The sequence below is a fragment of the Melospiza melodia genome, chromosome 16 (assembly GCF_035770615.1).
Source record: "Melospiza melodia melodia isolate bMelMel2 chromosome 16, bMelMel2.pri, whole genome shotgun sequence".
Taxonomy (NCBI): domain Eukaryota; kingdom Metazoa; phylum Chordata; class Aves; order Passeriformes; family Passerellidae; genus Melospiza; species Melospiza melodia.
Genome location: NC_086209.1, coordinates 8,390,387 through 8,415,456, shown reverse-complemented (window position 1 = coordinate 8,415,456; position 25,070 = coordinate 8,390,387). Strand labels below are relative to the sequence as shown.

The 25,070-nt window shown below is 48.5% G+C and overlaps 1 protein-coding gene across 5 annotated transcripts in view; it reads left to right on the top strand.

Moving 5' to 3' along the window:
- Nucleotides 1-17,496: 17,496 nt before the first annotated feature.
- CD99L2 (CD99 molecule like 2) overlaps nt 17,497-25,070 on the top strand; it is a 30,821-nt gene continuing 23,247 nt past the window's right edge. For 2 of the 5 annotated variants that reach the window (XM_063170519.1, XM_063170518.1), the window contains exon 1: nt 17,500-17,589. In XM_063170519.1, the coding sequence (XP_063026589.1) occupies nt 17,532-17,589 (58 nt within the window). In that variant the 5' untranslated portion in view covers nt 17,500-17,531. Of the gene's footprint in view, nt 17,590-25,070 lie in introns of all 5 variants that reach the window. The other 3 variants (XM_063170521.1, XM_063170520.1, XM_063170517.1) reach the window with 3 other exon arrangements.

The window sequence follows — 25,070 nt, the reverse complement described above, 5'->3', positions numbered from 1 at the left end:
ACCAGCCTGACAGGGTTCAAGAAGCATTTGAATGATGCTCTCAGGAACAGGGTGTGATTCTGGGGCTCTCCTGTGCAGGGTCAGGGGTTGGACTTGATGATCCTCGTGGGTCTCTTCCAACGCAGGAGATTCTATGGACTCCCATGCATATCTCCTGCCAGTAAATACTACTGTGGCTCTGTAGAGGGTGGTGTTTCAGGGTAAAAAGGGCAGCAGAGCCAGTCTGAAAGGAAAACTGGGAGTGATTTTGCTTTCTGGAGTGACTGTTTTCCTAGATTCAGTTTTCAAATCGCTGCATAGCTGAAAAGCAAAGCAAAGGCAAGTTCTCTTTGACTTGGGAAATACTTCAAAAATAAAGCAAACTCATTTTGAAAGGCACTTTGTCAGCTGCCCTATTTTTAGGATTGACTCCTACAGGTCCTTCCTTCAATGATAACAGTTTTGCCTGAGCAATGACTAGGGACTGCAGGATTTAGGCTTTTAATAAAGCAATTGTGTAATTAAAAATAAATGGGTCTCTAGTGTCACTATTTAAAAGAAAAGAAAACTTAGATCAAATAAGGCATTTCTTTCTTTTTGGTTTAGTCTGCTTGGATCATGCAGAGCTTTAATGACGCAGTCACAAATGTTGTATTTAAAAAGCCTCTTAGTTGCTGAGAGGAGCCCCAGGAGAGGGCTATTAACTGGCCAAATTAGGCTATTTATTTTTGTGAGTTTTGCAAGTTTGAAAAAGAGAGGCACATTTTCACTTAGGAGAGTGATATTTCAAATAGGTCACAGGAAACTCTGGCAGGCGGGGAGCAGAGCGTCGGTAGGAAAACATTAACCAGAGACATTTTGCAAGTGTAAGTCGACATTTGGGTTCCTAATGGCTTCTGAAGTCCATTCAAAAATCTTTCAGGGAACATAAAATAGGGGCAAGGCACTGCAGCTGTGCAGGAGCCCCAGCCTGATCCTGAATCCCTTAAAAATGGCAGAGCCATGCCCTGGGTGCTGTGAGAGAGCCCAGGGCTGCCAGCACAGCCAGTGGGACGTGTTTGCAGGAGATGGACTCTGCCTTTGGTCAGGAAAGAGCTGGGGCTCACAGCCAGTCAATCCCAAAACCTCACTGCGCCTTCCCTGCCTTTAGCTTTCATTTTGGTTCTTAGGACAAGCCATGAACTTCGCTTACCTCTCACATAATCACAGCCTGGAGCAAATCAGGAGTGACTTCAGTAAAGCCTGTAATGCAAGCTGCATGTACACCTTCAGCATCAGACACAATGTATTTTAAATACAGGTTGGAAAAGGTGTCTCCACACCACCTCTGCAGGCACAGCACATGCTCACCAAGTATGTGTATATCTATATATATACACCAAGTGTATATATGTATGTATGTATATATATACACCTTTCCCTGCTTTTCACCTTTGCAAACAGAATCAACTACCTTAAAGCCCACTCAGGAATGATTCAGGTGAAATTACTTTGAAGGACTGCTCCACCTGCCATTACCTTCAGCAGCTGAGGATGAAGTTACTCAGGAGCTGAGAAGCCTCTGGGGCAATGTCAGGCTGTCACTGGTCCTGTTCTCCTCCAGCAGGGCTGGGATCCCTTGAGCTGCTGCCACACTAGCAACAACAGCACGACAGCATCTGGATGTAAAAGTTTTGCAGGATCAGGGTGAGAAAAGAAATGATATAGTAAGATAATAAAAAGCAGTGTTCCTAGAAAGTGAGGTCTAATGGGTTCATCTTGGTGGATTATAAATCCAGCAGCCATACATGGCATAAGACAAAACCAAAGTTAAATAACCACATGCCTACTAGAGCAATCTTCCTCAAGTTCTTTTCCTACATAAACTGGGTAATTGAGGACTCAAAGTACTGGCATGTGTGAGGCTGTGACTGTTGCTTCAGTGCTTCCATCAGTGAATAACAAATCTCTGTAAAAACACCTTTCTGTGGCTGTGGTGGGACAGGCTCTCAGTACCACATTCTGCTCCTCTGGCTGGTGAACAGGAGGAGCTGTGGGTGCTTTGTGCCTGGTGTTTTCACAGGAATTCAGGTTTTTTATGACTCAGACAAACCAGTGCTTCACTGGATCAGAATTACTGGTGTAAAGGGAGCTGAAAGGGAAATTTGGAGCGTCACCAAAAACCTTGTCAGTCCATACACAAAATGTCAGACAGACCTGGCCCACAGCTTTATTCTTCTCACAATCACTGTACTCTGTCATGCTAACATAAACCAGCCCATCCCACCCTGAACCAGCCCAACCCAAACCAGGAGGGGTTTCTGCCATGGCCTTGTCCTGCACTGTAAACAGCACTGCACACTCAGCAAGAGGAAACCAGAGGCAGAGAGAGTCCCTGCAGCTGTGTCATACCAGAGATCCCTGCTCTGACCCATGTGGCATGTGACAGGGGTGCGTATTTTTCAGAGGTGAGGAGGGAATTTATAGGTACAGGGAAAGCACAAACATACTGCTTGTCTGTTTGGCATGAAGGAAGCTATAAATAGTGTGACAATTGTCTCCAGAAACCCAGGACAACCTCTGCCCTGATTAGCAGCCACACACTGTCCCTTTGGACTTTACTGATGCCATGCAGGTTGCAGTCACCAGCTCAGCTGGCTCAGTTGTCTGTTATTGCCTTTAAAACTGCTCTAGCAAAAGCTGCCTTTTCCAAGGAGAGCCAGAGGCTGGTTCTCTGCCTCAGACAAACCTGCTGCAGCTCCAGTGCTGATCATCATCCAGTTGAACAGTAGAGCTCTCCAGCTGGACCCTGTGCCTGCTTCGTGGTTGTAATTTTTCCAGACCTCCTCTGTATATTAGCTTAGCCTGGCAATATTTATTTAGCAGATAAAACTTTAATGCTGCTCCTGTAGAAATGGTTTGCAATATATTAACAAGGCCCTAATATTAGTCAAAAGCATTTTTCATGTGCCCCCAAATGTTTGGTGCAAAAGAATCAGCAGATGCCAAAGATGACAAGTTAACCAATAGGTAAAACAGAGGATGAGGGTGATCAGGGGTACCATAAACCACTCTCTCCTCCAGGACCTTGCAGCTCACAGCATGCTGTGTATAATGCATGCAAGGTTATTGCTTAAATCAATTCAGTATGATCCAAGTCCATCCAGACACAAAGAAATACTTCATGCTTTTCCCATGGATGGGCACAAAACAAAGCATGCCATAGTGCCATCCAGGACAAATAGGTGTTTCCTGTTCCATGCATCTGGATGGACTCTCACAGCCTGCCTGCCTGCCTGAAGTGGGGTTTCAGGAAGGCCTGCAAAGATTTGGGTCACTCTTGCTTTCCCTCAACCACCCCATCCCCTGCTCCCCTCCCAGACACAGCCAGGGCCATCAGAGCCCACCCAGCCCAGTGTCAAAAGCTCCTCCTGGCCCCGTGCTGGGCTGAGGGGGCCTCTCCAGGGCCACCCTCCCCAGGGAAGGGCAGAGACATTCCTCATGGTGATGGGGACTGGCAGTGCCCACTGCACAAACCTCCCCCTGGCCTGTTCTCTTTCTTTCTCTGTTTCCCCATTCAGGAAAAAGCTTCTGTCACAACAGCTGCTGATTCATTTTCTGACTTGGTGCCGAGCATGCCAGACATAACATTTGTTTGCTGCCAAAGTGGTAAAAACAATGACTTACCAGCTCATTTTTCTTCAGTTGATTATGTGGTGGGGGGAGATAGGAGCTTTAATTAAAATTAGATAAGGAGGAGAATAAATCCACTGAGATGCAAAGAGCAACGCTTGGGAAGGCAGGAGAGGGAGGGCATCTGAGGAGGTGCAGGAATAACCATCACTTAACAAAGGACAACAAGGGAGTCCATGGGCAGTGGGGAGGGACTCTGTGGTCCCCTGCTGCCCTTCACCAACTTCTCACTCTACGCTTTCCACCATGCAGATGTCAGCAGCTTCCCAGAGCAGTAACTCTCAGATCCAATGCTTTGCCTGCCACACTGAGAGGAGAGAGGCCACCTGAAGATGGCTCCAGTGAGGGCAGACAGGTATACTGGTCCTTGAGCCTTTCCATTTTTCTTCCCTGATTTGTCTTCTGTGATGGAGGAGTCTCACCATTATCTGCTTCTTAAAAAACTGACTAATGATTTGCTCAGCAGAGACAATCTACATCCAACCCACATTTTGGAATTGCTCAGGGCAGAGTGACTGGACTGAGATTTTGGCTTGCCTGTTAAACACCAGAGCCAAGTCTGGCTCCAGTGAGTGAAAGTCATGGTAATAACAGAGTGAGGGTGAGGACTTGCTGTGCATGAACCATCCAAAGCCATTATCCCAACATGAGAATTATCATTTCATCTGATGATAAAGGAAAGCCTAAATCATTCAGAGGCCACAAGAGAGATTTTTAAGGCAGATGGGGAACAATCCTCCCACAGGTGGAATGTGGCTGTGTGGTCAGATGCTACAATTCAAACCAAGGACTCATCAAGGACTACTCATCCAATGCCTGGTAACCTCTCCAAACAGATGAGGAGGAAAAGCTCACTTTTATACTTCACAAGCTCTTGCATTCTTTGCTTCAAATAGTTGTTTGCTCTCTTCATCTGAGGGGAATACAAAGAATGGCTATTTGCAAATGCAAAACCCGAGATCAAGGAGTCATTCTTGTTCACCAGAGAAAATAAAATAGACACTAGAGAAGCTCTTTAGAAGGAAGGAAGGGTTTTCAAGAATACCAAATGAAGCACCTAGATACCACCAACAAACCACTAAAAAAAAAAAAAAAGCTACACACCTTCTTGGAATATTTTTGGAAAATCACCTCATTATGTCAACTTGTATTCAGAACCTGAAAGGAGTATCTTCACCACCATACTCTCACACAATGGGGAAGAGGGGATTTAAGAGGTATCTTATGTTCTCCAGTTCTCCACTTTTATCTCTGCTACACAACTAAACAGTTCTTTCCTTGACTTGCTCTACCTGCATCACTTCACAGGTCTTGTACACACTGTTTCCTTGGATGGCAGTGCTAAATTCCTTCAATATAGCAAAATGTAAGTGTTTAAGAAAATCTCAAGTTGCTCTCCTAACCAGCCATGTTACAAGAACACCACCAAGAAAGGTTTCTCCCTCCCATGACCTTTTGCTGATTCAGATCCCACAGAAAGCAATGCTCAAGCTGTGGACTGACATACCTGACCATCCACAGACACCCCGCCCTTCCTGGCTTCAGCTGGACCTGTAGTTTCCCAGCACCTTTGCAAATTAAGTCTAGAAACTAAAACATTAAATTGTATTGCTGCATAAGGACCTTAATTTCCAGACTTCTATCAGCAGGAATGATATTGCCATTCTGTACACTAGACCTGTTTTTGTAATACTATGGTTCATCAGAAGTTTTTATGTTAATACCAAATCAGAAATAATACACATGTGATTCATAATAATCTAACTGAATGGCTGCACTGAATGTATTGTAAGAAATTCTGGTTAGGCAAGAAACTCATTAAAGAAATAGTGACTACTATTATCCCACAGCATACATTGTTCTACTGGAAAGTTTCCTTGAGTAGTTTCTTTAATTAGCAGTTTGATATTTTGAAATAGTGTGATCTCCACAACACACAATTTGTAACACAGACTTGGCTGGCAAAACAAAGGAAAACAAGCAATCTTTTCATAGTTTGCATCTCTAGGGCATATCTTGTCATTTGCTGCTGTATATGTGTATAACTTAGTGACACTGTTCTTGTGGGATTTTGATTCTTAAAAGTTACTTAGATAAAGAGTTTTTTTATTGGAACATTATATATTGTCTTTTCTTTTTCTTTCTTTTTTAGAAAATCCACATAAAATATTTGCATAACTTTGGGCTATTCAAATAGAAGACATTGACCCCAGCTGTGTTCTGGTGAATGAATCATTTATGTAGGAGCTCATTGCACAGAACGTATGGTATTTTATCTTTGCTGGGTTCCTGCCAAATACAGTCTGCAACAATTTTTCCCCTTTGCAGCATTTACTGCTTGATATCCTTTAAAATATCCCAGCTCCAAGTGTGAGAAAGCAAAACAGATTCTGGCCAGCTCTGGCTGAGAGCTGTTTGTGTGGATATCCCTGTGCTGGCACCGAGGTGCTCTTGTTTTTGGAGAACATCCATTCCAGATCTGAGACTCTCCTTGCCCTGACTGCTTTTAATAAACATTGAATCAAAGTTAATTTAAACCTGCAGGGAACTCTGCAGAAGCCCAGGAGCAAAGGAAAACAGGGATCCTCTTCATAAACATAGGGACTGCCCCAGTGAGAGAGGAAAAACTTCCACTGCCTGGCAGATCCCGAGCTCTGCACCTGCAGGGAAAGCCTGCAGGGAGTGAGGGAGGGTGTTCCTGCCACTGCTCTGCTCAGTTACAGCCATCCTCCAGGTATCACTTAGCTGGAATTTGGGCAAGACATATTTCTGCCCAGAAGGGCAGGGAAAAAGATTATTTCATTAAGAGACTGAGGCAGTGCATGACCAAAGGCACCATTACAGCAGGTTTGATTCGAAACGCTGAGGGAGAGGTCAGGCTCTCTCCGCACTGATCTCCCGGGGGAGAGCAGATAAGGCAGAGTGCTAAGGTTTCCAGCTCCCACATGAATAGATAAGGTCTGAATGAGCAGCCTCATCTGCAGGCTGCTTCCCTGAGTGTTTTTCATAGCTTTCACTGGAAACCCTCATACCTTTCTACACTGAATCACATAATTATGGTTTCCACAAGAAATTCAGAGCAGGATCTCCTCCCACAAAATTTCCTCTCACCTGCACTCCTTTCATCACCAAAGATGACTATTTGTCAGCACTATCTCTGCTGCTGAAAGGGTTCACAAGCAGCTCAATTTAGCAGCCAGAGTCAAGACTATTTCCCCATGTGCAAGCTTCTAAAACGCGTTTGTGTGTGGCATGAGCATCTCCATGAGGAATCCCTCATTCAGGACACACTTGCAGCCTCCATGTGCTCTCCCTGCTAAGCAAGGATCTTCTTTCACAACAGACAACCTCCACCAGCAGGAGGTTACCTTCCATTTTCCCAGGAAAGCCTTGCTCAGATGGAGATATTGCTAGCAGGATGCAGCCCCATTAATCTCTGCCATCCCCTTCCTCCTGCCTGAGCTGTTCCCTGTCACAGGAGGCTCCCTCTCCATCACAACCTCCCACATGCAACTGGAACATAATAGCCTGGTTAAACCTGACCTGGGTAAACTCCAAATACAGACAAGACAGTGCTCTGAAGGTCACCAGTTAATTCATCTTTCAGCAGCAGATTATTTCTGATGTGAAATGTTTGCTCCTATTCCCTCAACAAAGCAAGCCAGAGTTTATCTGGTGTGAAGGACAGCTCTGCAAGTCCTTCCTGAGAGTCACCCCAGAACCTGCACTGACACCAGTGCCAGTGTTCCAGAGCTGAAAGTGCTGCTGTAATTACATTGTTGTACAAACTCCAGTTTTGGTTGCTCATAACTTCATCGATAATTAATTGTTTAGGCTGAAAATTTCTCCAGCTGGATTCAGCCTCAGGCTAAACTCTCATTTTGGCTGAAGTGGCTTGTGTCTCTCCCAAGAATATATTTAAGGAAAAAAAACTCTCTTTTGCCCCTGTTAAAAGGGTCTTTCTGTAATTTACTGAGATGTTCTCACAACTCCATGCTTCTAAAAGCAGCACTTTGAAATACTGGCAGACTTGTCTGTTGCGAGACACGTCTCTTCATATCATCAGGGGGAGAGAAGGATCACAATGTGGCCGTTTTCAGCCTCAGGCTTTAATATATATAAACATGTATAGTTATGTAGATACATACGCATACACACATATATTTAACTCGATGCTGAGCAAGCCTGGTGCCCCACCGTGCCAGACACAGCAGTGAGGGGACACACACAGAATCCAGCAGAGACCAAGGACACCTCTGCAGCTCCAGGGCCTGCAGAGCTTTCACTGCAAACGTGCCCTTTGCTGCAGGTTCTCTGGGGTACCAGGCCAGGAGAGAGCTGGGGACAGGTCAAGCTGAGCAGGACACAGACATGACATCTCAGGGAACACGGGAGAAGCAGCTACTGAAATGAGCCTGTGATGGGCCTGGCCACAGAGCAAGGTCTGACCTGCAGGCAGTGAGGGTAACCCTGGGTGCACATGGAGCAGCAAAGACAATGTTCAAAATGTTCAAAAGCAGCTCAGTAAAGAGCTTCTGTCTACTCTGAGAACAGCCAGAGGTGTCTCTACAGAGGGCTATTCTACAGTGAGAGAGAACTGGAGAAAATGAGTATGTGATCACTCATGATAAAGAACACAGCACAGTGCAAGGGGGCTGAATGTAACCTGCATGAACAACCTAAAGCTTCCTTCTTCAGGAATATCTGAAGTTGAAACCTTATGACAGGCTAAAGATGCTGTTCCCGCTTTCAGAGGGGGTGCACACCATGCAGAAAGCACACCTGGCTACAGAGAACAAACCCTAGAAACACAGGAAGTCTCGAAAAATCTTAACTGAAAAGTCAAAATTACTTAATTAAATTTTTTACCAATTCAGTAGAGTCCAGAGATGTCATTAGGAAAAAGAAACCCCAGCACACATCTGCCTCCAAGCTAAGCAGGCAAGCAAAATGGCCCCACTCTAACTAAGAAATTGAAACGCTTTTAGACAGTTCTTACTACTCTGTAAACATGAGTCAGTACAAGTGAAAATGGTGCACAGATGGGCCAGCACACAAGCAACAGAAGTGCCGTGATATTTACAAGGGGGAAAAAAAAATCTTCCTTTACAAGTGTAAATATACCAGAGAAATCATGGGCTCGCAGCACAAACTGGGCTTTGATGTAGCAAACACTCCACCAGGGACAGCACCAGGAGGAAGAGGCATGGCAGACACTGCATCTGGAAAACAGTAGGCTCAAAGCACTGAGCTCTTCCAAAGAGCCACAACACACACAAACATGCCAGACACAAAGACCATCCCATACTCTTCATGCAAGCAGCAGCAAGGGGCCAAGCACTGAGCCAGGCCATGAGAGATGCTGAGAAGGAAAGACTTGTGGTGAGTGTTGGCCCCACCAGCACTGCCCACCACACCAGACATGCCACAGCTCAGACACACAAACCAAAGCTGGTGGTGTTCTGCATGGAGCCAGAAAAGCAGCACCTGAAGCACTCTGTCCAGATCTGGGGTCCTCAGCACAGCAAGGACATGGACCTGCTGGAACAGGACCAGAGGGAAAAGGTCCAGAGAGACTTTAAAACATCTTCCTGTACCTAAAGGGGCTACAAGAAAGATGGAGACAAACATTTTACCAGGGGCTGTCGTAATAGGACAAGGGGTAATGGTTTTAACTAGAAGAGTTGACTTTACCTAGATGCAAGGAAAGGTTTTTCCTTTCCTTCCATCTAGTTAAAGTGAGGGTGTAGAAACACTGGCACAGAGAGGTGGGAAATGCCTCATCCCTGGAAGCATGCAAGGTCAGGTCGGATGGGGCTGCCAACAACCTGATGTTTAGCCTGAACTATATAACCTTTAAAAGGTACCTTCCAACCCAAATCATTCTATGATTTTTGGGGCCCCCAGCCTCTCACAGAGCAGCAATAACACAGGGGTTCTTTTTTTTCAGCCACTCTCAGGTCTCCCCTCAGTGCAAGCTGCTCTGAGTTCACAGTGAGAACATGGGGCTGAGCTCTCCAGACTAATCACATTCCTCCCCACACGCCTTCCCCTCACCTGTAAAACAGCAGTAACAATATTTACACTTCTGCAGCTGGCTCAAGATGTGGAATGAAAATTTAATTATCATCAGTGCTATTCACCTGCAAGGAACTGCTCCCAGCCTGACCACAGCAGGAGTGAGGAGCCCAGAGTGGAGCTGCAGGAGACAGCACAAATCTCATCCCCGCGGTAAAAAGGTGTGGCAGCTTTGAATGGGAGACAGCTTCCCCATCCCTTATGAACTTGTTTATAGCGAATTATCACAGAATTTTGTAGTGAATTTCCAGTTTGCAGGTCAGGCAGACTGCTGCCATTCAGTGCTCTGCTCACTGACTCTGCAGTGACACACACACTTGTGTTCTACGGGAAAACCATTTTTAAACAATAAATCTGCCTTTCCAAACCTCTCACCTCCCCTGGGTCCCTCTAACAACTTTTGTGGGTTTGTGCTACATTGTCTCACTCCTGAAGACCTTTTTTTCCCCAGTGTTGCGTGAAAGACCCAAGCACAGCAGGAGAAATTAATTAACAGAGCAGACAGCTATTCTGCCATCAAATGAACAAAATTAAACAGTACCAGAGACTTACACTCATAGTCACCCCTAAGTGTTTCACATGACAACAGCAGGGAAAACACAGTCCAGACTGTTGTTTTAATGTTGATAATATTCCAAAATCCACAGCGCTTACCAATTTCTCAGTGGAAATAAAACCTTTGACACCAGTGGGAATTCTGTCTGGGCATGAAAGCTGCTTGTTGTACTATGATCCAGCAGTAAGAGTCTGTTTTGATTGTCAGATGTTTAGCACCATTCCCTTCTACGCCTGCCCAGAGCACCTGGACTGACAAGCTGAGGACAAAACTTGAACACATCTGTGCACTCACATGCTTTGTGCCAAGGCTTGTGCTGCTGAGGAGCTGGTTCTGCTCTCCACTGCAGGCAGGGTTTATTTATGCTTTGCAATCACCTCCCAGCAGCTGGAGGGCTGTCTGATGTGTCAGCCTGCTCTGCTGCCTTTTTGCATCTCAGCTGCTTTGTTACTGCTCAGATGCTGACCAGGACTGGGCTGCTCATTTCCCCCAAAATCATGAAGATGTTAAGGAATATAGGGGGAGGGAAGGGGAGAAGGAAAGCGTTGTAATACAGCAACAGTAAGAGGGAAAAGAGTTAAAATGAAGACAGGAACAAAATTCAAAGGCGCAGGAGTGTAAGACAGCATCACTTCAGGCATGTGTCAAAATAGTGTCAGATTTCTCTCTGTTCATTAAGTCAACAGTTAAACACCCACCAGCTCTGCTTTTTACTAGCCCTGGAGTTCTGCAGCACCTGGAGAACCTCTCTGTGGCATCAGCAGTAGAAACAACTGGGTTTGTCAGCAGATAATCTCATTCAAGAGTAGGCTGAGTGACCCCTTCCACTCGTGTCACCATGAGGGCCACGAGCAGGGGTCAGATCACAGACCCCAGGAGGTGGAGAGCAGCTCAAGCACAACAGAAACAGTGGGAAATTTTAACAATTTATCCTAGTTTTAAGTCACATATAACAGCACTTTATCAAACTCTGGGGACTTATTTGTCCCCAGAGTTTGATAAAATCATCCCTATAATACTAAATTAAAAGCATCAAATTCATATCTGTCCAGCTAATGTGGTAGAGATCACCAGCCTGTGGTGAGGAATGGTCCCAGCTAGGGAACATCTCTGCATTCTGAGAAGAATTTTTCCTCTCCAGCATTTGGGGTTCTTAACTCCCTCATTTACAGAAGATTCACAAAGAACGTGACATATGAGCGTCACACACTGCTTTTCAACAGGACTTTGAACCTGTAACAATATTTGCTATAAAATTACTGCCCTATTATAAAATTTTGTGCTGTGGTTAAAGAAAACCCAAACAACCCACATGCAATAACTTAAGAATAAAATGTTAGTTTCCCTTTTTGTACATAACTTTTATTATACTCATTGGAACTTTTCCATTGCAGGTAGAAGAATGAGTAAACACGCAAACCTTTATTTACAAAAGAGGGTAACATTGTCCAAGGGAGAGTGCATATTAAATTGAGACTGTGGTAATTTTCTAGGACTGTATTTAGATGAAAGAATCTGGAGTTTTTAGTGGTTTTGGCCTCAAAAGCCTTCCCAAGGGACATGTACAATTTAGCTGTGATAAGTCTCCCTTAGGTTTAGGAGCCAAGAAGACAGACTCATCTCTCTTCTGCAAGAGCCAGCATCCAGAACTTGGCAACAACCACACTTTGCTCCCAGGCAGTGTCAGCCCTGAGCTGTACCTGCTCTCTGCCACTTCACCAACCCAGGCACATAAATCAGCCCTGTCCAGTCTGAGGGAAAACCCCACACAGACACCTTGGCTGCCCTGGCACTACTGTTCTGCACTCCAATTTCCACACTTCTCAGTCCAAATAAGGCTGCTTTATGCACTGTTTTATTACTTCAGGTAATGCTGCACACTCTCAGCAAGAGGAACAAAGACTTTGGTGAAAGTAACCTTGTTTGTCTGAGGGTTTGGGGGTTTTTCCCGTAAAAAAAAAAAAAAAAATTCTCCCCACTTGTAACTATGAACATTCCTCAGCAGTCCTCACCTCAGTCAGCCAAAAATCACATTAGGTCTTTCTGAAAAACTAAGTTCTGTGCAATGAAGTTATTAACTGCTGGGAAAGGCAGAAAAGCTTTTTTACAGCTGTTCATTGATGCACTGAACGTCACCTTACACTCTATAGCCCTTTTGGATTCTGCAGACTTCTGGAGTAGGCTAAGAAAAAACAAAAATCTTGGCCAGAGCAGTTACACTGCTTCTTGAGACATGGGGTTTTTTTTGGGTTCAGGCCTCAGATTCCCAGCCAGCAATTTCTGTCCCTGGTGGAAATTAAAAAAAAAACAAAACAAAACAAAGCCCCCAAAACAAAACAAAAACAAACAAACAAAAAAAAAAAACCCCAAAAAAAAAACCCAAAAAAAAAACCCAAAAAAAAAAAAAAACCAAAAAAAAACCCCAAACCAAACCGAACCAAAAAGCCACAAAAAACCAAAACAAAAACTCAAATAAAAACAAACAAGCCCCCCCCACAAACCACCACCAAAACAAAACAAAAACCACCCACAGAACACACCAGGTTTGTCTGCTTTTTAGGAATCCAGAGAACAAATACGAGTTCCTAAGGCATTTGCAAGGGATGTGAACTGAGCCCAAAGCCCCAGCAGCCTTCCATGGAAGATCACAGTTATTATTCTGACAAAAGGCAGCAGTGCCTGGCTCCAGACCAGGGTGCTCCCAGACACACAGAGCTGGGGAGTGGGAGAGGAGCAGCCTGGCCATGGCAGCTCCCATGTGGCACCCTGAGAGCCCATCCCCGTGCACATCCAGTCCTGCTCCCACAGAAGGGGACAGCCAGCTCCACCTGATGCTGAAGTCCCCACACTAATGCTTGATTCTGTCCACACAACAGCTTTAATGACTCTCAGAAACTTTTCACGCAGAGACCACAGCTTGTGCTGCTGCCTCAGCTTCAGACAGGTGAACAAACCCCTTGCTTTAACATACTGGCTGTCATCCTGCAGTCAATGAGGCCAGAATTAACTTTCTCTGTTTAGCTTATGTTTCAACATTTTTATTCTAAAACTGTACGTGGATGCTTGGGTACCAGCAGGTGAATTTCATTGGTACACAAACCATACCAAGCAGTCCTGCTCTCATCCCTGCAGCAGTACACCACTCCTCACACCCAGCCTGCTGCTCGGCTTCCTTTCCTCTTTCCCTTTTAAATGGCACAGACAGCCGAGGAAGAGCCAGGCACTCACCTTGACCCAGACTTTCTCAGCAGGAACAGCCAGGTTTGAAATGAGAGAAAATGCTTGGCGGGTGCTCCCAGGGGACTGACCAAAAATAACTGCACTCTCCAGTTAACGTCCATCCGAGCACTACTAACATTTCTCCTTTAAGAGTGCGGCTGCAGCATTTGATTTACACAAGGTGAGGCGTTTGTTTGCAGTCCCCGGCAGACCCAGCACACAACAGGGAACAGTCAAACCCAGTTCATTCACCTCTGTAAGGTGCCCGCGCTCTCCACACAGACAAGGCATCTTTTAGGGTGTGATTAACTCTAATTAGGAACCTACCTCTCACCTTTGATTATAGCAGTAGTCTAGACAGCCAGTGTTGGCAGAGAACCGACAAGACTTAAAATTACCTTGTACAAAAATTCCCCAATGCATCGGTTTTGCAAGGAAACAGACCGGAGGCTCTCTGGGAAGAGGGTTACACCGAGCAGCACTCGACACTTGGCAGCAGTGAGGAGCAGGTAAGGCTGTTCACAGGGAGCTCTCCCCAGCCGTGGCTTCCCCCGGGAGCCCCCCGCGCCCAGCCCGGAGCGCCGCGGGCTGAGCGAGCCGGGTCCGGAGCCCCGAGCGGCTCCTGCGCTGGCACCCAGAGCAAAGGCTGCAGCATGTCAGCTCTGGCCCGGCACCAGGGCCGGCAGCGTGGCCAGCCCACTGAAAACTGCTCCTTCCTTCGGCACGGGCGTGCAGCTGGGGAACCCGGGAATATCCATCCTCCGGTCCTGCAGCCGCGGGATGCTGCGTGGGGCAGGCTGCTGGCAGCTCTCATCTGTCTCCTACTACTGCTTGTACCTCTCATTTCCTACTACTGCTTGCAGCTCTCATCTGTCTCCTACTACCGCTCGCAGCTCCTACTACTGCTTGCCTTTTTTTGTTTTTAAGGAACCTCTTGGATCATAACTTTAATCAAATCTTTAGAAAACAAGGCATCTAGAAAATTTGGCCAAATGCATTCCAGCTTCATTAAAGAATTTAAAAGCTTCCCTCCCCTCCCCCCAGATAATAATATTTTTTAACTTTAAAAACAAATGTTCTTTTTGAAAATACTGCCATAAAACAATATCTCAGGCCGGAGATAGACTAAGGTCGAAACATAGTTCAGCCCCTGAAATTACTCACTTTAAATGGTGTATTTTCCATCTCAGATAACGGTGTGGCAATGCTGTGCGTTGCTACATGACAGCTCGTTCTGCTTTTAAAACAGCAGCACTTCAGTAGGAGCTAAATTGATGCCTTTTATGGGTCCATCACTTCCCGAGGGTAATTGATTAGCGGCTGTGAGGGGCTCTGAGATATAACATGTTCTGAGCCTGCTAAATTATTTGAATAGACTTAAGAAGGAAAAGATTCAGATTTTTGTGTGATCCAGTATTACCTGTCCCGATCAGCATTTCCCCTTCCCATATTTTGGCTCAGTTACAAAACAAGTGTGCTAAGCCCAGGGAGCAAGAAGAGTTGAACATGACACCTGTGAAAATATAATAGAAAGCGAGTATATTTTTCCACGGAGAGTTTCTCTGATGACTGTTTATTCCGCTGTTTAAAGATTACAGCTTTAATCTCGCTCAGGAGCAGAAAACGGAAAGGTCACAGCTCCGAGGAGCTCGGAGCGATCCGCGGGCAGACGGCAGCCGTACAACACGCTGTGCTCCAGGCTCCAGCCTCACAACACATCCTCTGTGCTGCAATTTGGAACCATTTAAACTCAGCTGCCTCAAACACAGCCCGAACCAAGAATAGCCTCGGCTCCCGGGCACAGGTCAGGCGATGCTGAGTCACTTGCTGGCCGGGGCCCAGGCTTTCCAGCTGCCTTGGGCTCGGCCTCCTTAAAGACACAACTTGTGCCTGCCGCACGCAGCCCAGCTCCAGCTGGGCACGGCCAGCCAGGGCTGGCACCCCTGGATGCCGGGGCTTGGGCCAGATTCTCGATTCCAATACGAAATCCTGGTTCGTGCCGCCCTGTTTCCCTCCAGCTCCGGAGCGCAGCGCTGCTGCTGCCTTCCTGCCCATTCAAAGCTACATTCATACATCTCTTTGTAATTATGAATCAACTCCCAGGCATCGGTGCACACCCCAGGCTCACACAGAACGGCAAACAATGTACTGTCACGGGTTGCATCAGCTGCACGATGCTCTCTCATGCCTTCAGGCTTGCTAAAGCTGATCCAACGCTAATATAATAATAGCCTTTTTACCCGCCTCCTCCCCCAACAATTACCGGAGGCTTGGAAAGCCATTGAAATGCAAATAGCACACGGAGAGGTTATTGGGAACCAGGCTGGGAAGGTACAAATGCTGTCCCGCTAGTTTCCTTTAGTTTGACACGTAACGGGACTGTAGTCCTGAATTTCTCTTTGTATAAACAGGGAGAGAGACGCAATATCGTGGATGTACAGACGGCCAAGTGTAGGAGCCGAAGCGCATCTTCTCCAGCACGGCTTCTCTTATCTGGGACCCCTGTTACCCCCCTCGGGTGCTGCAGGAGCAGAGAACCGCACAGCACACAAGAGTCTGTAGCTCCGGTAGTACCAGCGCGCCCAACCACACAAACTCACAGAAACGCGCGCAGTGTGGGTGTGAAAGATCTTGCCCCCACAAGGCAAGGCACAGTGGAGCCTGCAGTTTGCTCTGTGCCCAGATGAAAGTCAGAAATCCTGTTATCCCACCGCATCCTTCAGCCCAAGCGCTTCTACAGGGGCCTGGACCCCCTCCCTGCCCCCCGCCCCATCATGGTCTGTTTGCCTGCTGTCTTTTCAGGTAATGTTTCCACCGAGGACAACAAAAAGGCTTTCTGGACCCAAGGCGGTCCTGACACTCGGCTGGAGCAGCCGCGAACAGCAGCGTGTACCATGCTGGGAGGTGACATGGGACTACGATGACCCAGACACATCTTCAGCCTCTCAGTCCCCAGTAAAGCTTCAGGAATACCTCCTAAAATAGGCTGCATCCTCATCCCCTTTTCTGTAGCAAAATAGCCTATAAATATCACAAAGAAGATGTTTACCCTGTTATAAACAAATTCCTACCCCCGTTCAAAAGAGCCATAGAGAAGAGGGTCCAGCAGCCGGCGCACAAGGAGTAACTTGTTTCCTTCGGCGAGAAGGCGGCTGAGGCAAATCTACGGGCAGTTTGCAGCTACTCAAGCGCAGTTATTAACGCGCCAGAGCCCACACAGCTGGGGGTGATGGCTAAAGGGTCAGTGGGAGGGGTAGCCTGAACCCAGGGGAATCTTCTTGCCAAGGTAGTGAACAGCACGGCCACTGGTCATCTCTGGGGGGCACGGGAGCTTTCAGCCCTGGAGGTTTTCACAGGTGGCTGTGGCTGATGTAACCTGGTGTCCATGGGTCCCGCTCCGATGGGGCCTTTGGGCTGGAGACCTCCAGAGGTCGCTTCCAGCCAACAATTCCATAGCTCCGTAACCTCCACGTGAAACACCTGGCATTAAAGGGTGAAACTGCGGCAGCTCCTTCCCCTGTACTTCTGTACTGTCCCCGGAGCAGGGCACAGCTCCCAGCCGCGCCACCGCCCCGTCCCAGCGGGAACGCGCGGCCGTCCGTGCCCGGGGCTGCGGGCACACGGGGCTCCCCCGGTGCCGGGGCTGACAGCGGCTGTCCCAAACCCTCCCTCGTTCCCTGCGCGTCCCCCATCGCTGTTTGCCGCCCGCCTCTCCCCGCTCGGGCGAGCAGATGCGGCACTGATGCCGATGCGGCGGAAGGATGCGCGCCGGGGCCGCGCTTTCGGCAAAGGGCGGCGGGTGCCGGCACTCGGTCGTGCTCCGGGGCCCGCGGGTCTCCGGCAGACACCCCTCGGGTGCCCTGCACACAGCCCTGGGCTGCGCGGGGCCGGGCGGGGGCGCGGCCCGGCGGGGAGGGCGGGGGGCGGTGGCGCGCAGCGCCCGCCCCTCACGGCCGCCCCTCACGGCCGCGTCCCGCCCCGGCGGAGTCGGGAGCCGAGCCCGCGGCAGACGCAGCCGTGCCGCGCCATGGCCGGCCGCCGCCTCCTGGGGCTGCTGCTGGCCTTCGCCGCGCTGCTGGGCGCAGGTAGGGCGGCCGGGCCGGGCCGGGCCGGGGCGGGCTGGGCGCGGCGGGAGGGGGCGGCCCGGGGGACAGGGCCCGGGGGCGCGGGGAGCTGTGCGCATGATCGCGGCACGGGGCTCGGCCCAGGAACGGCGGAGCCCGGCCGGGGTAACCCCGCGGGATGCCGCCCCTGAGGGATGCTGTCCGCCAGGGATGCAGGCGGTGCGGCCCCCTCGCCGTGGCGGCTTCTCGGGCCGGATGTTCCCCCGGTAGCACGGAGCCTGCCCCGGGGGGTCTCACGGGGCCCGAGGGACGCTCCCCGAGGAGAGGCCCCGGCTGGGAGGGTGCAGCCCCGGGATCGCCCGGGAAGGGGGCTGCCCCCTTCGGGCCCCACCCTGCGCAGAGCGCCCCGAGCCCGCAGCGATGGCGGGGTGCCAGCCGGTGCATCAGGCCGGGCCGCAGACCGTCCCTGTCCCCCTCCTTCTGCCGCTCCCACCCTGGGCTCTGCCCGGCCCCTGCCCCGGCTCCCTCGCTGCCCGCGGGGCCGGGCCCGCAGCCGTGCCCGCAGGTGGGGCGGCTCCAGCCTGCCTGAGGTGACAGTGACAGCGCTGCTGACGGACGCATCGCGGCTGCCTTCGGGTGACAGTGTGACAGCGATGCTTAGGAAGCGCCATGCCGCAGGTATAATGCTCTGGAGCAGCCTGGGGCTCAGTTAATCCTAAACAGAGGTAGCCATGGAGTCACCGCCAAAGGAGTTTGGGTTTGTCTGTCTGCTCGCTGAGCTGCTGGATTAGAGGATTCTCTGTGTGACCCAAATTTGTCGGGCTGCTGGTTGTATTCTCACTCTTTTTTTTGTCCCGCTGTTATTTCTGCAGATCAGAACAGTCTAACCCAGAAATCGTTCCCAGCTAAGCAGCAACTAGGAAGGAAAAAATTAAATACTGTTTTTAGGAGAGTAGGAAGGAAGAAATTAAAATCAATGCGAAGTTTACCACAACTCTTTGTCTCCTTAAAAAAACTCAACAGTACTTTTAAAAAGCTGTGTGTTTGAATTCAAAAGAAACGTCCTTCTAATGATTATACAGAGGAAATATACAAGAATTATGTAAAAAACCTCAGGAAAGTTTTTCTAAACAAAATCTGCTATTAAGCAGGAGGCACCCGACAAGCACAGACTGGTTAGAAGATAACAGCATCAAAGCAGATAGCGAACTGAAACCCAAGGAGCTCTTCCTGTTGGAATAGATTAGGTTTTCCATGAGTCAGCCTGGAATTAGTTTGTTTGCATTTGGCACCTACCTGTTTGTGCACCTGGAATGGTAATAGTGTGGTACAGAGTTGGTTATGCTGACCAGGTTAGCGGCTGCATTTTTAATTGATGGATTTCAGTTTGACAGGCTGAGCTGAGACAGTGCATAAAATCTTGATTTTGTGTTAAAAAAAATCTGGTTAGTCAGTACTAAAGCTATTTGCATTTTGTGTTTTTGGGGTAAACAAATGTGGGTAAACAAAAATGTGGGTAAACAAAAATGCTGTTTTGGAGCTCTTGGGCTGCAGGGTCCAGCTCTTAAATATCCTTGGCTGTGTTCGTATCAGAATAAATTTCACTGAAACATTCATAAATCATTCCTGCCAGCGTGAGGCTTCACAGGTAATTGAACAGCATTAAGTTTGTCTCCTCTCTGAACTGTTTTAAATTGCCTCTCCGTGGCAATCACTGTGCCAGGGGGAGTTCCCTGCTCCTGGCTCCCGTCCCGTGCAGAGCCTCGCCGCACGGGGCACAGCGAGCCGGGCTGCCGGTGTGCAGCACAGCCTTTCCCGGGCCTCTGCTCCCTCCCCCGGGCATCCCAGCCCGTGCATGGGTGCCTGCTCCTCCCTCCCTCTCTCGCAGATGTGTTGGAACAGCCTTGCAGCACCCTGAGAGAGCCCTGGGAGCCCTTCCCCACCTGAGCACAGCCTCCCTGGCATCCTGCCGTGCCCACGGCAAGGTAACAGGTGGTGCCAAGGCAGTGGTTTCCCAGGCAGGGCATTCTCTGCCATTTCTTCAGAACAGCAGCAGCAGAAATCACGCTTCTGCATTGCCTCTGTTCCCCAGCAGGTTGTTGGGTTTTTTTGGCTTCTTGTTCTGAAATAGCTACTCCAGTAGTGCTGAAGGCAGGCTGTGGGCAGCTCAGTCTCTTGGAAGCTGAGAGATTTACAAATTACCAAGAACTAAGAATAACAAACAACAAAATCGGTACCTAGTGTGATTCTTGCAACCGTGGTCCACCTGCACTACTGACACAAGACTGATGTGTGTGTTGTCTGTGACTGTCCAGTAAAGCAGGAGCAAACTTGACTTTTTAATTGGAAAAAAATGGGTTTGGGTTTCTCTTTGATCACGTTCTAGTGCATTTCCCTTCATTGATGGCTGTGTGCCTCAGTGCCCTGTCTGGGCTGTCAGACACAGCTGTGCCACATCTGTCTGTGCCTCCAAGCTGCCTCTGCCTGTGGCTGCAGTGCTGGAAACAGGCACTGCTTGTAGGGCCCCAGCCCCTTTGCCAGTGCTGCTAAACTCTGCCCTGTTCCCAGGGTGTTGGTGGCAGAAGCATTAAAGTATTTTGAGGTAGTGGAGAAAACCAAACACCCTGCAAGGCCTATTGGCTGTAGCCAGAGCAGGCATTCCCCATGCCAGCACCTTGCATGGTGCTTTAAATTCACAGATCTGTGACTTTTTTCCAGAACGTAGTTATGTTTCATGTTTATGAGGCATCCAGGGATAACCACATGCTTCTGGAAAACAATAAGAGACGAGCAAGAAACTTACCAGAATTGTTGTTTTCCCCTCTCCTGTCCTCAGCCTCATAAGCCAGTACAGTTTTCTTTGAAAGCTGGCAACTTCGACATCTGAGGGCTTGTTGGAGGGAGCACAAAGTAGAAGGCAGAAGGGCCACGGGCAGGTTTTGTGCTTTACCTTTTGTAAGAAAAGGCTGAAGAAAACTTTCACTCTCCAAGCCGCGGTTAGCCACCTCAGCATGACAGGCTGTGTTGTCACTCGTGTTTTCATCGGCAGCATCTCACAAATCACTTCCCCTCCGAGTGTGGCTACAGCCCCCAGCAGCAATCACAGTAATTGCTGAAATCTGAGGGCAGTATCAGACGGTGCAGTGCAGAAGGCAGTGTCACACAGTGCAGAAGGCAGTGTCACACAGTGCACTTAGCTTGGTGTAACTGTGGCACAGATGGCCGCAGTCCCTGCACCCCTCCACACCAACAGAGGGCATGGGCAAAGCAAGAAGGAGCCATCTCTTTTCCTGGTGTTTTCAGCTGTCTGGACTCTCTTTTGCACTGGGCAGCTGTGGATGCAGCTGGCAGAACAGGGGTGCCAGTGCCAGGTGACCCCATGTCTCTGTGCCCCATCACTTGCTAGGATCACTCACCACGGATGCTCCAGAAGGGATGCACGGAGGAATTATTTGGAGTACAACAGGAAAGCTGGGTTTGGCATTGTTGTAGAAACTAAAGGAGATAGCAGCATTGTATAAAGCTCCTAAAAATCTTTCTTATAATACATTATTGTGTTATTAAAGTTATAATTACCAGGTATCAGTGGCAAGTCAAAGTAATACATTTAAAGAATAATTTTTACTTAGGTAATGTCTTCAGTGTGTATGACAAAGGAGGAGAAGCCAAATTGGTTTTCTTACAAATTATCTCTCATCTTTGAACACATATGCATTAACTAAATGTGCCATGCTCAGATATTTATGTACATAACTGTGGAAATAATTAATCTCCATGGTTCTACTTGTATTAAGTTTTTTTTTTCCTTCTACCAGCCTAGTGATAAACATGCTTGGAAATTGCTGTTTAACTCTTGAGGGTTTTTTTCCCCCTACACAAAAATGTGATTTTTTTTTCTTACATCTGTTGCAAGCGTTTCAGCCCTTAAAGCACATAAAACAGAAGTGTCTATTGATCTCCTGAGCTGACTAGAATAAACCTTTAAAACTACTAGGTTTAAATCCAGATTTGTTTTCTTCTTGGAGGAATATCTCCTGGAGGTTTAAGGCATTAACTTTACAATTAACTAAAGGAAAAATTGGGGTTTTATTAGACATTGCCTCTGAAGCCACTCTAACAACAAAACATATGCTTAATAAACTACATAACACTGATGGCAAAGAGAAAAGCTTTGCAATAATTCCTTTGTAAGCTGGTTGATACAATTCACAATCAGGGGAAGTGCTCAGATAGAGGAAAGCTGGAGGAGATGAACGTGGCACATCAAAATGTAGAACATGAAAGGACTTTGAAAGGGAAACTTCAAAGTTGGGGATCCAGATGCTGGAATCACTAGCTGTGATTTAGGATGTGAGCACAGGAACGTGACTGCTGAGGGAACAATGTTTTTGAGAAGGAAGCAGAGTCCTGATACAAGCCATGGCACAGAGAGAGGTGAGCGCTGCCTCTGCACTCACAGGGATTTCAGTGGAGCTGCTCAGGGTCAGCTCTGGGTTTGATCTTCTGAGAGCTCAGCCTGCTGCTGTGATGGGGGTGAAGTTAATGCTAATGCATATTTATCAAACTGCCTTGCAGTCACTCCAAAATCCTTTTCCTTTGCTTTTCAGTCTTGTCTAGGAAAACCAGAAACTTATTTTGGGAGGAGAGCTGGGGCCACAGGCAGAGAGCTGATGCTGAGTGTGAGCTCTGTTTCCCAGGCACATGAGCAGCATCTCCAGGGAAGGAGATGGCCAGGTTGCTGTAGGGTCTGGTGTGATCCCCACATACATGTGTAAGAAACCAAAGCAAGTGAAACCAGAGGCGTTGCAAGATTTTGGAGATGGTGGCTCAGACAGGGAGGAGGGACCCTGAGAACAGCAGCATTCTGCTGTTGGAAGGCTCTGCAGGCTGGTGCAGGGTTGTCTCCAGCAAACAAGTGCTGGGGAAAGAGAGCTGCACAGAATTTTGCTTACCCTTTGAAATGCTCTCTTTGCCCATGCACAGAGAAATCTGGGTGAAAAGAACTTGCCAAAGTTGGAATAATCTTACTGAAATCTTCCTTCATAAGATCATGCTGCAGGTTGGTTGTTCAGGGGTAACTCTGCAGCTCTGGCTCTGGGAGAGTAGAAGGCAAAAGTTAAACAAGGAGAAGAGGTTTCCAGCCCCAGCTGTGGATGGCAAAAGAGGTGCTTGTGCTGCAGAACAGATGTTAGATAGCTGATGAGATGTTGAGCAGCACATTAGTCTGTGTCCCTAAAGCTTTGTCTGCAGGCAGAAGCGTTCTTGTAGGGGTAGGAACTTGGGGAATGCCTGATCTCTGTATGAACTTACTGTGGGCTGAACTTGAGCAGCTTGGTGGGACATCTCTGTGGTGACCAGACACCTCCAATCAGGTGTTCCTGCTACTGCAGGACGTGGGTCATCTTTCCAGGCACTAAAATCTGAGTGAAAATCATGCCAGGCTGATGCAGACTCATTTAGAGTAAAAACCTCCCCTCCTGCCATCTGGAACACAGCCTTCCTCTCGGAGCTTTGCTGAGTTTCCACTACAGAGCCTGAACAAGTAGAAAGACTCAGAATTGGTGCAACTTCACCCTGGCACATTTTCTCACCCTGGAAGTTCTTTTGGCCAGAAAATCACAGAATCAATTAGGTCAGAAAAGACCTGTGAGGTCCTTGAGTCCAACCTGTGACCAGCAGTCACCATGTCAGCCACACAGTGGCACCAAGTGCCACATCCAGTCTCTTAAACATCTCCAGGGACAGTGCTTCCACCATCTCCTTGGGCAATCCATCCCAATGTTTCATCACCCTTTCAGTGAAGAAATTCCTCCTAAAGTGCAACCTAAAATCACCATGCAGCCTTATGCCAATGCAGTGCTGGGCAGAAGAGGTTGCACCCCCGAAAATCAACCATCCCATCCCATCCCATCCCATCCCATCCCATCCCGTGTTCTGTTTCCAGCTGCTGCCAGCCTGCTCTGAGCCCCTGCTTTGTGACCCAGCCACAGTCTGGCTTCAGCCCCAGGTGCTTCCCCTGGGGTGGGTGTTCAGCCTGGCCCCACTCACCAGGCCCAGCTACTGCTGCTGGTGCCATCCCTTGCCCTGTGCAGACACTGAGCCCATGTCATGCAGTTCTGTGTAATTATTTGAGGAAACTGGAATGTGTTATTTCCAACCAGCACCTCCCCGCCCCAGGACAGCACTGAGCCCTGACCTCATTATGCTTTTAAAAACACCCACAGATCCCAAACATGTCTTTCACCATGTGTAGAAAATAGAGCATTTTAAAGTGAGGTTAAACATATTTTTGAAAAGAGAGTGTATTCCTTCTTTTTTGTAATGATGGTCTTAACTGAGTGAATTATTTATGCTTTCATAGAGAAAATCTTAGAACCACAACAGCTTGCAGACAGTTGGGTTTGCAAGTGTTGGTGCTATTTCCTCTCCAAGTAGGGTCAGAGAGAGCAAGAGACCTGTTGCTGGACTTCTCTTTGAACTCACTGAGCATGGTTTTATGTTTAAATTCTTTCATGCCACATGAATAGCACAGAGTGCTCTGTTTATACAGCAGCTGGTCCCCAGGTGATGGGGATGCAGCTTGTGCTGGGCATGGGAAGCAGCAGAAGCTGGATACACACCCCAAACTCCCCTTTGCAGAGACTGCTCCAGACCCCTGTGTGAAAGCAAGGAGCAAACTCACCTTGTTGAGGAGAAGCTGTCGGGAAAGGCCGGGGATGTGGCACAGCTTCCCTCGCTGTGGGTGAGCCGGGGGGGGGTGGTCTCACAGCTGCCGCTGGGAGGTTAAAAATCACCGCCAGCTCCGGCAGCAGCTGCTCAGAACCATCTCCTGCAGGTCTCTGTTGGTGCTGCCTGCTTGCAGGGTGCAGCCCCGCCCTGCCGTCTGTCCGTGCTGTTCCTGCCGTGGCAGCCCCGCCCGGATCGGGGATGCTCCCGGAGCCCAGCGGGTGCGGGCAGCGGCAGCACGGGCAGGGCGCTCCGCCCTCCCTCCCGACCCGAACATCCCCGTTCGTTTGCAGGGCTGGGGCTGTGGGGAGGCGGCGACAGCAGTGGCCAGGCGGGAGCCCTGCGGTGACACCGCGGACAGATGCTCTCGGCCACAGGGGCAAACTGAGCCCCCCGTGCTCTCCCAGAGCCCTGCTCCATCTGTCAGCATTACCCGAGTCTTCCTCCCGCTGCTGCTCTGCTTCTGATTTTAAATAGCACAGTATGACAGGAGCATCACACTCCAGGTGATGAACCAGCATTTTTACTGTGTAATTCCCTATTTACCTACTTTTAACTACAGCACCTCCTCTTGATCTTTATCTGATGAGAGCAATCTTTTTCCACCGGGAATCAGGTGATAAGCATTTCATCTCCTGCTTCAGTTTCTTTGGGCTCCTGCATCACTGACTTTGTCATCAGTTGTTTCTGCACTGAGTTATGAGCAAAACGCTTTCATGCCACAATTTGTTGTTTGGTTGATGAGCAGGCATCTTTGGCAATAGACAAATTCACAG